The 15,345-nt window shown below is 41.9% G+C and overlaps 1 protein-coding gene across 2 annotated transcripts in view; it reads right to left on the bottom strand.

Moving 5' to 3' along the window:
* Positions 1-248: 248 nt before the first annotated feature.
* Positions 249-15,345, bottom strand: part of LOC111143325 (protein argonaute-4) — a 39,982-nt gene continuing 24,885 nt past the window's right edge. Inside the window, exons 14-18 of one of the 2 annotated variants that reach the window (XM_022496987.1) lie at positions 14,019-14,334; positions 13,744-13,878; positions 6,965-7,066; positions 6,494-6,693; positions 249-4,093 (exon numbers count right to left, since the gene is read on the bottom strand). In XM_022496987.1, coding sequence (XP_022352695.1) covers positions 3,985-4,093; positions 6,494-6,693; positions 6,965-7,066; positions 13,744-13,878; positions 14,019-14,334 — 862 coding nt within the window. In that variant the 3' untranslated portion in view covers positions 249-3,984. Of the gene's footprint in view, positions 4,094-6,137; positions 6,201-6,493; positions 6,694-6,964; positions 7,067-13,743; positions 13,879-14,018; positions 14,335-15,345 lie in introns of those variants that run through there. The other variant, XM_022496989.1, reaches the window with a different exon arrangement.

Raw genomic sequence — 15,345 nt, 5'->3', positions numbered from 1 at the left:
ACCCAGGCACCCCAACCCTGATGAATCTTATAAAAGTTTTCCTTTGTGAAATTTTGCTGAGACGCTCTTCTAAAATTCCCAAATATCAATTTCTAAAGATAAGAAGACCTGGGAGTTAAAAACACAAAGTTTCTTCTCTGTTCTTTCTCACATTTCTTAAATAGAGGAAACTTTTTGAAAGCAATCATGCATGTTACCATTACAGTATACTCCATATGTATTAGACAACTGACAAGAAAAACAACTTTTGGCACAAGAATGCCAGTTTATTCTCTTTTGGACACATGAACACAAAATATCCCTGCAGGCCAAAAAAAAAAAAATTGCAAAATTTAGACAACCATCATCTTATCTCAACATGGGGATACCACCCCTCCCTTAATAGTTTAGAAAGTACCTCGTATTGCTAGAGACATACATCCAGTCCAAAGTTAATAAAATACATTTTTAAAACATTACAGGTCTAACAATATAGAAACCAAAATTACACCATTAGTCAAATGAACAAATGCAAACATTTCAGCCACTAGACACAGAAAGAGCATGAATGTCAATAGCAAGGGATAAGAAAATGGTTAATTGATAATAAGATCTTCCCTTTAATTTTATAAGGAAAAATCCTTGGAGTTGAAGCAGTATTGATACAATGCCCTCAGCCTCCACTTCCTTAAAATGAAAGCAGAGCTACCACCTTGCTATTGAGCAAGAAAATCTTATAGCACATCCACAAAGGGTCACAAGGGCAGGGCGGAGAGGGTGAGCCTTCTTAAATAGTGGGTTGCCTTTTCCCACTGGAAAGATAGAGAGCTAAGCCAGGTAGGGAAGCTCTGACATAGGCTGGGCACCAGATCCTAAAGTATAGACCATATAGAACCTGTAAATCATCACCTTTGGAAGCAGCAAATAGAATTTACAGTAAGAATGAATATGTTCTACCTGCCCAGACTCTGGCTGCACAAAGCCAGCTAGTTCACTCTAGAAACCACTCAGGCTTCAACAGCTAACGACAATAAGAAAATGTTATTGGTTCAACATTTGGATCTTCACCACTCTCCTGAGGTCCCTGCTCCTTATCCCCTAATTGTTACTCTTTAGCATTGCTACATTTCAACCTTTCACACCACATGACAGTGCCTAAACAGGCTGCATTAAAAAAAAACAAACAAACAGCCTAAATCTACTTCTAGAGAATGCACACCTCCCATTGATTGACACATGCATAACGATTCAGTCAGTCCCAAGGGGCTATCCTATTCAAATCGTCAAGCCAAATTGAAATTATGCATTCAGACTTGCTTGCAACAGTATTGCCGCAACTCTGATTCTGTAGTGATTACCTCTTCAAGATTCACCCCCCTTAGCAGGTTTTTTTTTTCTCCCCAATAATCCTAGTTATTCCATATTTCTTTCCTTTCATCCAAAATGAGTGCATTTGCTCCCCCCCCTTAAAGGTACTGTTTCCTATAAAAATAGGCCTCCCGGCTTTTCCTCCACCACCACGCTGATTTGCCCCAGTGTGTAGGACTGACTGAGGTTGTACAAACTGTATAGTTCAAGGTCAAGCATATAGCCCAACTGCCGGCAAGCGAATCAGGGCTTCCTGGCACTCCACCTCGCTTCCTGCTCCATACGTGCCAGGAGATGATGAGAAGTGACACTTCTGTGCGTTAACAAGCGAGCCCGAGGCACTCAAGGGCAGGTGTGGTGCCCGCTGGCCAGCCAGCCAGCCACCAAGAGTTCTTCACAACCTGGACGCCAGTCAGTCCTCCTTCTCTTAAAGAAGCTTCTGTTTTTCCTCCTCTTGGGTCCAGGGTGGCCATGCTGAAGGTTATTTTCTGAGCTCTCCCTGAACAAGCGTGAATAAAAGTAGCAGCCAGCCCCTCGCCAACATGTCCTGATCTGTAGTATCCAAGTGAGGTATTTGCAGAAAAGGAAAATCATAAGAAATTAACATCTGCCATCTCTTCACTCCTGCCTGTGTTGTGCCTCAATTACAGAGCTTGCTTTCATCCCACTATATGCAGAGAATAAGGATGTCTGCAGTCATCTTAATGAGCTACAGGACACAATATACATTATAAAACTCTTAGAGACCAGTCTCAGCAAAGACGGGTGGCGCCGCTGACCAACAGCACATGGAAATGTAAACTTCAATGTATTTACAAGCTTCTTTAAAAGACTGAAGAAAAAACAGTGCTTTGTATTGCTGGGATTTTGAGAAGGCTAGCTTAAGAGATTTGGACCGGCTAATGAGTTCAAGCAAACACCCTTCACCATCAGATCCAGTGTTTCCCCACCAGCAGTGTCCAGGCAGAGGGGGCAAAACCGTTTTCCCACATTGTGTCTGTCTCTTCCCTCAGCACCTTCCTCAGCCATAGGGACTGTGGCTCTGGGGATTTTACCCCCTTCCCTAGCTCTCACTTCTGAGGTTCCAGGATAGAGAATCACATGTCAGTAAAATCTGGGCTGGGAAACACTGGCTGGAACTACCAAGACTCTATGTAACTGTTGTCCATTCACAAAGTGTTATCTACACTAAATACAAAATGTGTTTTTTCCCTACACTTTCACTGATGCTTGCTTTAGATCAGCTCCCCTTGTTTGGACAAGAAAGGAATCCGTCTCCTTGTGAGCGGGATCTAGAATCTATTAAGAAAGATCAACCTTTTCTATGCAGTTTTAGTTTAGTGAAAGGAAGGAAACCCCACCAAGTACATTTCAGGTTGAAAGAGAAACAAAAAAATTTGCACTGCACATGACTGTGTGAGTAACCTTGATTCCCGGGAAAAGAAGTTTTAAATGCTGGTACATCTGTGCAGGTCGCAGCATCACTCAATGTACCTTAAGGACTGGCAAAGCCTATCCGATAAGGAAGCATCCTGGTTCTAGCTTATTTTAAAACAAAGTGACAGGACACCAATGGTGACTATAAAACAGATAAAAATAATTCTTTAAAAAGTCATGGAAATATATCTTTTCTGACCAATTTCAGAAATTGCCACATTATGATCTATAAGAAATAGCTGATAAAATCATACCGAAATCTCATCTAGAAAACTACACAGTTGGGGGAGGAAGAGAAGGGACCTTAAAAAATGCTTATTGCCAAAGTTAATTTTCTATGAGAAAAGTTTAAAAACCATTTAGATCTAACAAACCACACAGCAGCATAAAATGGGCACTTTTGAAAACTTTGAAAAATACTAAAAGCTAATTTTTTTTTCCAAGAGGGGGAAACGTGAGTACTTTTACCATGGCAGTGTCATCTGTCACTGTGACATGGATTACATCTGTTTGTGCTACACATTCACAAAAGCCAACCAAATCAGAGAGCTGCTGGTCTGAATTTGCAGACAAATATAGTGCAATTGCCTGGCAGCCTGTACTTGCACCAGCACGAGTCTGTAGAGATCAAGAAGATAAAGTAGGAAAACTAATAAAACTCTGTAAAACTTTCCAAAATTAATGCTCGTTAAAGGCATTTACAGTGGCGAAGTCAGAAATCTCCATTAAAAAGTTTATGGACCCACACAATTAAAAAGTTAATGCTGAACTGAAGCAGATTGTTTGGTTTTTCTCTCCCACTTATGCAGACACCCCACTTAATGAGTACAGAAAACAAGGAGTGATCTTCTAAGACTAGAGGGATGCGGTGAACACCACAACGAGTAAAATATTCCATAGAAACCTTTCTTGTGAAGTCCTTAAGGAAGTTCAGGCTGATCAGCCTTTGCAAGATGAGGTAAAAATTCAGTCCAGTGCATCAGAAAAGACAATCTATGAGTATCTATTACTTTTAAAAAATGGCTCAATTTTGTTGATGCATCAGACAGTGCTGCGAAGTAGAGATTCAGTGCAACTATTCCGAGCTGCTCGTAGAAGACCACCTGAAGTCAACTTGGCTCTCTCTAGAGGCGGTAGGCATTTGAAACATTTTGAGGCTGCATGGGGTGCCAAATTGGTTGAGTTCTTTTTCTGAGACTCTCAGGCAAAATACATCGTGTGCTGGGTATCATGGTGTATCTGCACTGCCTTGGCCAAGGCCTGAGGATCCCGGCCATTGCTCTGTCCTGACACATGACTGCCTTCCGCGCTGTAAAGAGAATAATGCAAAAAACCAGGTGTAACAAAAGACCACTTCAAACTTCACATGTTTCAAATAGCACAAATACTACTGGATTCAAGAAGACCTTAAGCTCAAGCTGTGGCTCCTTAAATAATTTGTTGTGTCTCTCTAACATGAGTTCACTCAACTGAAAAATACATACAATTTACTGAATGGGCTGTTGCAATAATTAAATAGAACAATGTCTCCAAAGACCCAAATCCTTAACAGTGCTTATGTTAGGACTCCCACTGCCTACTATGTCTGGCGAATGCTTACTTGTCCTTTAGGCTTCAGTCAAAATGTCATTTCCCCCAAAGGAATCTTTCACTTCCAAAGTTCAGGTCAGAGGCACCTGAAACATACTTTCACAGAATCCTCTACTTTTCTTTCATGGTACTAAACACTACTGAAATTAAATTTTTTAAAAATTTTATTTTATTTTTTCAGTGTTCTAAGATTCATTGTTGAAATTAAATTATTAATTGGATAGTTATACATTCCCCCCAGGAAATGTAAACTCAAAGAATGCAGTGACTAGGGCGCCTGGGTGGCTCAGCGGGTTAAGCCTCTGCCTTCAGCTCAGGTCATGATCCCAGAGTCCTGGGATCGAGTCCCACATAGGGCTCTCTGCTCAGCAGGGAGCCTGCTTCCCCTCCCCTCTCTGTCTCTCTGCCTACTTGTGATCTCTCTCTCTGTCAAATAAATAAATAAATAAAATCTTTAATTAAAAAAAAAAGACCATTTAGGTCCTTTAAAAAAAAAAAAAAAAGAATGCAGTGACTATCTTACTCACCACTGAACCCCTGGTGCCCACACGTAATATAGTCTCAATAACCATTTGTTGAATGAATTCCTCAGCCTAGTATAATGCTGGAGCATACTATGTTGCTGTGCAAATGTTACTGTGCCAGGAATCTCTTCTCGTTTCCTCACTAGCTACATGACCTTGAAGAAGTAACAACTCCTTCAAACTTTGGTCTTTTATGATAATAGTAACAACTTCTGAACATACCTCTTAAGGGTTCCATAGGATATAAAGGGCTAGGTAAACTGTAAATCACCAAACCTCTCCTGACTTAAATTATTACTTTAGCTATTTAATTATTTTACTAATTATTATTGCCCTTACCATCTAAGCTCACTATCTTAGTCATCTTTAACTTTATCCTCTTCTCCCACTCATGCCCAATTAACGGTTAAGGGCTATTTTATCCCCAAAGTAGCCTTTCACATTTAACAAAGAAAACCTGTTCTAACATACTTTTCCAGCTTTGTGCCTGCTGTTCCCCTTTCATACACTCCAGCCAAAGAAAACTTGCCATTGTCTAAACATATCCCTTGCTTTCTCTTTATATCCATTGTTCCCCTCTGCCTGGAAAATCCTTTTCTCTTCTTTCTAGAGCCAAATCCCACCCACCCAGCATTGAGATCTTCTCTAACAACCTTTCTTCTGAAGTCCCACTGCACTTTAACCTATACTGCCTTGGGCTAATTGTCAGTGCTCTGTTTGCCTCTATTGTCTGCCATACTGAAAAAGAAAATCCCAGGAAACATGTCTTCCTCATCTTAGTATTTTTAGTACCTAGCACAGTGCTGGGCACACAGTCAATACCTAATAAATGTGTTGAATGAATGAATGTATATTACAGAATGGAAGGTATAAAGCCACAGCTGGGCATTTTCCTTCATAGCGTATTTTCAACCCTTACAGAAATAGACTTGCAATGGAATGTCTACTATTTAGCAGCTGAATTCAGACTTGGGGAAGAGCCCAGAAACTGCTACTCTTCACAGATGGTCATTTGGAAAAGGAAATTAATGCAGGGAGCTTATTCTGCTATTTAACAGTGCTCAGTAACAGGTCAAAATGTCTGATGCTTCTGAGATCCCTATTTGGGGGTGAAAATGGTCCTGACACCTCTCCTCTGCCTCACACATGCCCCAGATTCACTCTGGTGCATTCTTCCAAACTGTACTGAAAACAAAGTGAACGATGCAGGACTTTCCCTTGTGTGAAGCGGAATCCACGGGTCTGTGACTGCTCTGACGGAGCCAGGGCACTGTGTGGGCCACTTCTGAGACTGCTCAGGACCTGAACAGAACCGAAAGCATTTCACTCTATGGGAAAATCACAGGCAGCTCCAAATTAGACTCTTTTCCTTGAGCAGATGATAGACACACCATGCAAGTATGAGCAAGCCCGAGCACTTCTTGGACCAAAAGTCACGTTATAAGCTCTCAAAGGCACATTCAATTTTATTCACTTCTTGAAATTTAAGCCCTAAAAGGAAGTTTAGCTCTTCCTAAAAGTTTCCTGTCGTAGCTCATTTTTTTAAACATGTTAATTCAGACAAAAAGAGATTCCACTGTGCCTGAGAAACTTACCTGTCATGATCTTTATCCACCAGATGATACCGTGCCCTGAAAGCTACAAGCCGGGCATAATATGCAGGGGCTGGAATGGAGACTGAGCGCGTGCACCGCACATAGGTGTGACAGAGCTGGTAAGTTAGTAGCTGGAGCTCATCTGCGGTGAAGCAGTTGTCATCCCACAAGACCTGGTAATGTGAAGGACGGCTGGTTCCCTGGAGAGAGACTTTTATGATTAACACGTTTCTGACACGGGTTGGCTATCTGAGAGAAGAACTGAAATAAATCCACTCCTTAAATTCAGAAGTATTCCTGCCTAGCACACCTACAAGCAGATACCCAGACCAAAAGATAACAGTTCTGGAATACAAGCACTAAATTAACAAAGTGATGCACAGTGTTGAATAACAAGTCTAGTCAAGCCAGTTGTTGCATTTGCAAACATCTCCCCATCAAGTCAAAGGTCTGAAACAGTTTCCAAATTACCTGAATTCCTGCATGACTACAGAGATAAAAGTCGAACTCGGATGGATGTGTGATGGTGCTGTCCACCGTAGTGCCTGCTGGTACATTGCCACTTTTCCCCACCTACCAAAAAAAGGGGAGGGGGGAGTATAATGAGTCATCAAAATGCCAAACTGAGCTCAGGCCATATTTTCCTCTTATGTGTTCATTGGTAACAAGTTAGCAAACTGTTCTTAAGTGACATTTTGAAAATCAGTTTAATTCAACATGTTGAATTTTCTGCAACGTTCCTTAGCCCAACCACTTTATTCTTAAGTATTTTCTCAAACAAATATACTCCATGGTTTCCCTAGGGGAATCCAGACAAAGAATTATTTTACCTGCGACTTTGGGTTGCATTGTTGTCATCTATTTATAGATGATATATTGGCATTGTTCTCAGAGAGAGAGAGGGAAAAAAAAAGGCATTTACAATGGATAAGCTTCCTGAGGGAAAAAAAAAAGTTTGTCCCTTACTTAGAGTAAAAAGATATGCACAACTTTCAGTATAAGTTAAGATGAAGATATCTTTGAGTGGGTACACGAGGCTCAGCAAAACTAATGCTTTTACAGAATCAATAAAAGAAGTCACCAGCACATGCATTATCAGGAAGAGTGCACTGAAATGGGAATTAGGAAAACCAGAGTTTCAGTTCTAAGCCTAGTCTTGTGACTACATACCTTAACAAAGCGTAATATCTTTGGGTCTTAATCTGACCAGCTATAAAACTAGGTGACGATCCCTTACACTTTAAAATGCAAAATTGTAAATCTCACTTACAGTAAAAATTCTAAAATCAAACTTCTAGGAAAGCAGGGAAGGGAATTTCAGAAATTCACTTATAAGGAAAGGAATTAAATCTTGCTATTTGGTTAATTTTCACCCTCTTGTGCTATATAGCAGGGTTCCATATGAAGAACTGTATTTTGTATAGAGGCATGAATTTGATGGGAGTTTATTTGGCTCCATTCTTACTACCATTACCTGTAGCTTAATTGTATACCAATGCGTACAGGAACATCTATGAATAGAGAAAAGTCTCATTCCATCAAATTCAAATGTACGCTTGGGGACCGCGCTGGACAAGAGAAAATGTAACTGAGTTATAGTAGTTTTGGCATCATTTCCCAAAGTGTGTTCTTCAGAAATATTAGTTCCGTAGGATGTGTTTAGATATTTCATGGTTCACACAGATTTGAGAAATACTGGGTTGAACCCAAGGTAAAAAGGTTTTTCTATTGTATGATTTCTCAGAACCTTTATTCAGTGATGTATAATCTTTAAGAGGGAGATGGAGTAAATAATATTTTCCAAACTTATTTAACCACAGAATCCTTTTTAAAAAGATTTTAATTAATTAATTTTATTTTTTAAAAGATTTTATTTATTTGACAGACAGAGATCACACGTAAGCAGAGAGGCAGGCAGAGAGAGAGGAGGAAGCAAGCTCCCTGCTGAGCAGAGAGCCCAATGCGAGGGCTCGATCCCAGGACCTGAGATCATGACCTGAGCTGAAGGCAGAGGCTTTAACCCACTGAACCACCCAGGTGCCCCTAATTAATTAATTTTAAAGAGGCTCCATGCCCAGTGTGGAGCCCAATGCAGGCTTGAACTTACAACCCTGTGATAAAAACCTGAGCTGAGATCAAGAGTTGGACCCTTTACCAACTGAGCCCTCCAGGTGCCCCCATTTATATTTAAGTAATCTCTGCACCCAGCATGGGGCTCGAATTCACAACCCAGAGATCAAGAGTCACATGCTCCATGGGCTGAGCCAGCTGGCTGCTCCAGCATGGAATCCTTTTTAAAGCAAATCTCTTGGAATCTACAGATGAGAAGGGAAGGAGGTGATGCCCTGGGGAAAAAGAGATCCAGCACGTCCATTTCAACCACTACTGCTTGAGCACCCACGTGGAAGGCTCCGCAGATGCTGACGGGAGACAGAGGCGCAGAGAGAACTAATGAACTTGCACCCTCCTGCCCTCATGCACACCAACTAAAATGAACTGCAATATAGTGTGATCAGAGCATTATGGAAGGTACTGGAAAAAGCTGGTGGGAGGAAATAGTTGAGCCATCCTTTATAGGATAAGCAGGAGTTGAATGGGGGGATGGGATGAAAACCGGAAACACTCCAAATATCCCCTAAAGTCAGGAATAGATGAACTAATTGTGGTTCAGCCATATGATGAAATACTAAGCAATAAAAAGGAATAAAATGGTGATATACACAATGAACTTGGATGAACCTCAAATGCATTATGAAAAGTAAAAGAAGCCAGACCAAAGGTTATGGTATCCCACTTATATGTCATTCTGGAAAAAAACACAACCGTAGGACAGAATGCCTATCAGTGGTTGCTAGGGACTGTAGGTGAGGGAAAAGGTTGACTGCAGAGGGCTTGGCAGAATGTGTGTGCATGATGGATTGTTCATGTCTTCATAGACATGGTGCTTACACAACTATATGCATCTGTCACAACCTGTAGAACAGTACACTAAAAAGGGTGGATTTTACTATTGTTTATATTATACCTTAATTAAGAATAGTGGGGGAAAAAGAGTAGGACAGATGTGGTCATCTCGGGGATTCAAATCCACAAATATATGGAAAATGGAAAGTGTATGAAGGTGTGGTGGAAGGATGAAACTAAAATGTTCTGGCTACCTTAGGAAAACATTGAACAACAAAAGTAAGTATTTGGTAGACAATGGGGGATATGTGAAGGTTTCTGAATAATGGAATGGCAAGGTAAGATATGCATTTTTAAAAGAGATTTTATTTATTTATTTGACAGACAGAGAACACAAGTAGGCATAGAGGCAGGCAGAGAGGGAGGAAGGGAAGCAAGCTCCCTGTTGAGTATGGAACCCGATGCGGGGCTCGATCCCAGAACCCTGGAACCATGACCCAAGCTGAAGACAGAGGCTTTAACCCACTGAGCCACCCAGGCGCCCCTGCATTTTTTTTTTTTTAAAGTAAGTTCTAAGCCTAATGTGGAGCTTGAACTCACAAACCCAAAATTAAGAGTCACATGCCCCACCAACTGAGCCAGGCAGGTGCCCTGAGATCTGTATCTTTTAAACCTAGCCCTGACAGCAGCAGATGGAGGGTACATCTGTGAAGGAGGAATGCCGATGAAGAGACCAGTAGGAGTCTCCTGCAATATAGGAGGTTCTGCCTAGGACAGAGGAAAAATTGAGACAAGAGATTTTAGGGCAGAACAAAGAAGATTATTTGAACAACTGAATATGGGGGTACTGAAAAGGGGGCAGAATTTAAAGACAACGCTGAAGTTTCTAACTTGGCTGACTTAGTGTACAATGATGCCAAGTCACAGGAGAAAAGGAAAATTGGGGAGGAATAGGCTTTGGATGAGGATAAAACAGAAAGTAGGAGGTTCAGACGTGTTTTGCTTGAAATGCCTGTGGTAGATTGTATCACTAGTGCCAAATATTCCCATGCCCCTCCCTGGGGGAGGATTATACATCCCCACCCAATTAACTCAGGAGTGGCCATGTAACTTGCTTTGGCTGATAGAGTGTGGCCTGCATGTATAACTTCTGGGCCGGAGCTTTAAGAGCCAACATATGGGGGCTCCTGGGTGGCTCAGTTGGTTGAGTGACTGCCTCCAGCTCAGGTCATGATCCTGGAGACCCAGGATCTAGTTCCACATCAGGCTACCTGCTCGGTGGGGCTGACCTCTCTCCTCTCATGCTCCCTCTCTCTCATTCTCCCTCCCTCTCTCTCAAATAAATAAATAAAATCTTAAAAAAAAAAAAAAAAAAAGAGCCAACATATGAATTGTGCAGATCTTTCTTTCCCTCTGCTGCAATGACTGGTGATGTTCCAGATAGATTTTTCTCTGTCTGCCTGGGTTCCAAAAGGAGGACATCAGGGTCACAGCCGCAGCAGAGCCACAATGAGTGTGTAATATGAGCAAGAAATGCATCTCTGTAAGCCCCTAAGACTTTTGGAGGGTTGTTTTGTTTCCACAGCATGGCCTAGCTGATCTTGCTGATACAATTCCTATAGAGCATCTGGGTAAATATGTCTGGTAGACAGTTGGAGGTGCAGATCAGGAACTGCACAGAAATGTTTGCAGCTGGGAATACAAATTTAGGAATCTATAAGCAGATCAGTGAACACAGAAAAGTGGGTGAGACTAAAGAGAGCTGAAATTCAGAAAAGAAGAGAGAGAAAAATGTATGAAATGCCTGGAAACATCAGTATTTAATGGCCAGAGAAGGAAGGGAAGTCAAAGAAAGTCTGATTATAGAAGAGGATAGTGAATCTGGAAAGTTGTATTGCTCAGGCAAAGAAGTCAGCAGAAGAACCTGACAAGGTAGCACTAGTTTCAAAATGAGCAAGTCACTGAGCAAACAGCTTCAGTAGAATCACTGAAACTGAAGTCACGCTACAGAGAATGGATGTCTGATGTGAGAAGTTACAGGTGGAAAGTCAAGACATTTTTCTTCTAAAAGCAGGGTCATGAAAGAAAACCAAGAGGGTGGCAGGTAGACTGAGGGAGAAACAGAGTAAAAGGAAGCTTACTGGGGGGGGATCTAGGAGGAGTTGAGGAACTTTAGAGGGTGAGGTGAAGGAACTGGAGTTTTGAAAACCAAGGGTAATTAATGAAGTGTCCCCTGGGAACAAAAGCATAGGTGGAGAGATTAGCCTCTGGGATGTGAGAGGAAGGAGTGGAGAAAACACATTTTAGTACATTTGAAAGTAGAGGAGAGGGGTGAGGGGTGCCCAGATGGCTCAGCTGGTTAAGCGTCCAACTCCCATTTTCAGCTCAGGTCATGATTTCAGGGTCATGATCTCAAAGTTCTGAGATCAAGCCCTGTGTGTTAAGCCCCATGCTCAGCAAGGGAGTCTGCCTCTCTCTCCCTCTCCCTCTGCCCTTCCCCGAGCTCGCACTCTCTCACATTAGAATGGATAAATAAATCTTAAAAAAAAAAAAAAAAAGTAGAAGAGAGGAAGCTGAAAAAACTCATGCCTTCGAGATGCTGTTTTCTGGGGAAATAGAGGGTTGTTCTATTGCTGGCAAGGTAAAGGGTTGCTAATAAAGGCATCACAGATTAGGGCTGGTGAGTTGAGGAGTGAAGGTTTGGAATACATGCTATGGGGAACTGGATAAATGGGAGAAATGGCAGCGACAAAGGCTGGCTGAGATTTGCTATCATGAATCTGCAATGCCATTCATCATTAAACAAATGACTTTCTTACTCAGCAGTCTCCACTGGCCTAAGAGTCAAAGCAAAGGAAATGGGTAAGTGGACCGATCCAGAGTTGGAGACTAGCTAGAGGCATGATAAGACAAGTGGAGATGTTGGTAAGTGTCAAGGGAGCAGAGTAGACCAAGGACCGGGATTATCAATCTCTGGAAGGTTAGGAGTGACACGGTAAAGGACAAAATGATGAGACAGCCTGGGTTTTAGGAAAATAATCCAGCTCCTAGAGCTACACACAGACAGCAATTTGTTGGAAGGATGGAGAGGTGATAATCCAGTTAGGGAGGGGATGGCAGGGTATTCTGTGACCAGAGCTCAGGCAAGAGTTTGGAGAACTTGTGTCAGTGGAGGCCTACAAAGAACTACTGAGTTAGGGTTTGGGTAATTCAGAAGACAATAGTTGGAATCTGAGCTGACTGGTGGAACTGGAGCCCAAGGAGAGAAACCTTAGTTTTTCAGTGCTTTTGAAAACAAAAAGCCTTGAATTAGAGACAAAACCTAAGGGCATACTAGAAAATAATGGGAGTGACCCACAAGATTACAAGAGTAAGCAACAGAAAGAACTGGTCTCTCTGGGGGTGAATCAGGGAGGGCCTGGAAAAGATGAAACAACGTCACAGAAGATACCACAGAAGCAAAGTCACTCAATATTATGTACCTATAACTTAGCTAGTTTATTCATGAATAACACATAAATCAATTATGCAAAATGGCTCTTAGCAAATGCTGGGAATTATACCCCAAATTAGTATTCATTTATTAATTTAATCCTGTGAGATGGGAATTGTTCTTACATTTTATAGATGAGAACATTATGGCTTAGAGAAGTTAACTTGCCCACAGTAAGTATGACATTATAACCATTCAAAATGTGTACCCCAAGAATCTCCTGCACTGATAAAGGCACCTATACAAAATCATTTAGAAAAGAAATTCTTCTTTATACCCTAGAACCATGCCTTAGGCACAGGTAGTAAGAAGTAGCAAATGATAATAAAGTCCAAATACATAAGCCATCCCTTCAGAGTTTGCCTGTATCACCACAGTATATCTTGGCATGTTTTTGACTTCCCCTTAAAAACTCCAGAAGGGGGCGCCTGGGTGGCTCAGTGGGTTAAAGCCTCTGCCTTTGGCTCGGGTCGTGATCCCAGGGTCCTGGGATCCAGCCCCGCATCGGGCTCTCTGCTCCGCGGAGGGCCTGCTTCCTCCTCTCTCTCTGCCTGCCTCCCTGCCTACTTGTGATCTCTCTCTCTGTAAAATGAATAAATAAAATCTTAAAAAAACAAAAAACAAAAAACAAACAAACAAAAAAACTCCAGAAGCCAGCACTTCTGTCACACAAGAGAAATATTCAGTCTTGAAACCTGTATCATTCAGAAGTGATCATCAATGTTCAACTGGAGATAGTATATTTATTAAATTATTATTACAGTTGTTTTTAGGGGAAAAAAATTGTATGTATGCCCATTTGAAAATATATTCACTTGCATCAGATAATGAGGCTTCTACCATAGTTTCTTACCCTTTCTGTTTTATCTGCACAGAAAAGTCGTGTGTGATGTCTCTTCTGCACCACAATGTAGGTTATTCCTGGCCGGTAATCTTCTTCCAAGCTAATACATGCCTTTCGAATTGCTATTAGCTCTGGCCAGGCGACCTAGGAGATAGAAACAGAATGACATTTAATTGAGAACTCACCTTGCAGCTCTCAGATCTGGTTTACCTGGAGTGTTAGATGGGAGGAAGCTCTATCAGACACCCAGAACCCCCAAAGGCAACCATGGGTAATCAGAGTACCTGTTTCATTTGTCCCTCTGATACCCCTCCACGGTAGTAGATGATCCGAGTGGGTTTGAAGCGTGTAGATTTGTAGAACTGGATCAGCAGCTCTCGAACCATGTTAGTGAGGTCCTGAATTACCTCCTGACTGTAGAGGAGCTCCTGGGAGATCTCCTGGCGGGAGGTCTGCACCCGAACGGTGGCACAGTACCGGCTGGGGTGGCCATCCATACTGCCAACGACAGCAGCAATGGAAGGCTTCTTCCCATCCCCTGCCGGGGGATGTGTGACATCCGCTCCCAGGAAGATGACAGGCTGCTGGAACACCGAGGGCCTGCTCAGATTGAAGGAGACATTGACACTCAGACATACAGATGAAAATCTGTACTTTCAAGCTCACCAGATAGAATCAGATATAGTTTTACAAGACAGAATAAAGACTTGAACATATTGGGTGAGAACTCTAAGGCCCACTGAGTGTCTGTGCCTCTTTGGCAATGAATCTGAATTGATTCAAGAAGTCAGCATGGTTGGGACACCTGGGTGGCTCAGTCAGTTAAGCGTCTGACTCCTGGTTTCAGCTCAGGGTCCTGGGATCGAGCCCTGTGTTGGGCTCTGTGCTCAGTGATGAGTCTGCTGGAGATTCTCTTTCCCTCTCTCTCTGCTCCTCCCCCCGCTCTCTTTCTCTCTCTCTAAAAGAAGTAAATAAAATATTAAAAAAGAAATCAACATGGTTCTTCTTTTTTTTTTTTAATTTAATTTAATTTTTTTTTTATTTCACAGAGAGAGATATCACAAATAGTCAGAGAGTCAGGCAGAGAGAGAGAGAAGCAGGCTCCCTGCTGAGCAAAGAGCCCGATGCGGGGCTCGATCCCAGGACACCGAGATCATGACCTGAGCCAAAGGCAGCGGCTTAATCCACTGAGCCACCCAGGCGCCCCTGGTTCTTCTATAATAGTAGGAAGGGAAGACTAAAAGAGGACCTGAGCCAAATTTAATAAAATCCCTATGTGCGAAGGGAAGACTTTCCCAGAACGAACTCTCTTTGGATCCCAGGATTCTTACAATGGATATAGAATTGCAGAATTTATATGGAACTGGGACAAAACCCCCTATGTGCTTTAAGATATGAGGCTTAGAGAAGAGAATTGAGTCTATCTACTTCCCTATTCTATCTTTATCTAGTATTCATCACTTATACCTCATATTTTACTTAATTATTTTTTAAAAGATTCTATTTTTAAGTAATCTCTACACCCAATGTGGGGCTCAAACTCACAATCCCAAGATCAAGAGTCACACACTCTACTGACTGAGCCAGCCAGGCACCTCACTTAATTTAAAT

The sequence above is a fragment of the Enhydra lutris genome, unplaced genomic scaffold, assembly GCF_002288905.1.
Source record: "Enhydra lutris kenyoni isolate GAN:26980312 unplaced genomic scaffold, ASM228890v2 scaffoldscaffold9, whole genome shotgun sequence".
Lineage (NCBI taxonomy): Eukaryota > Metazoa > Chordata > Mammalia > Carnivora > Mustelidae > Enhydra > Enhydra lutris.
This window is presented reverse-complemented; position numbering and strand designations above follow the sequence as displayed.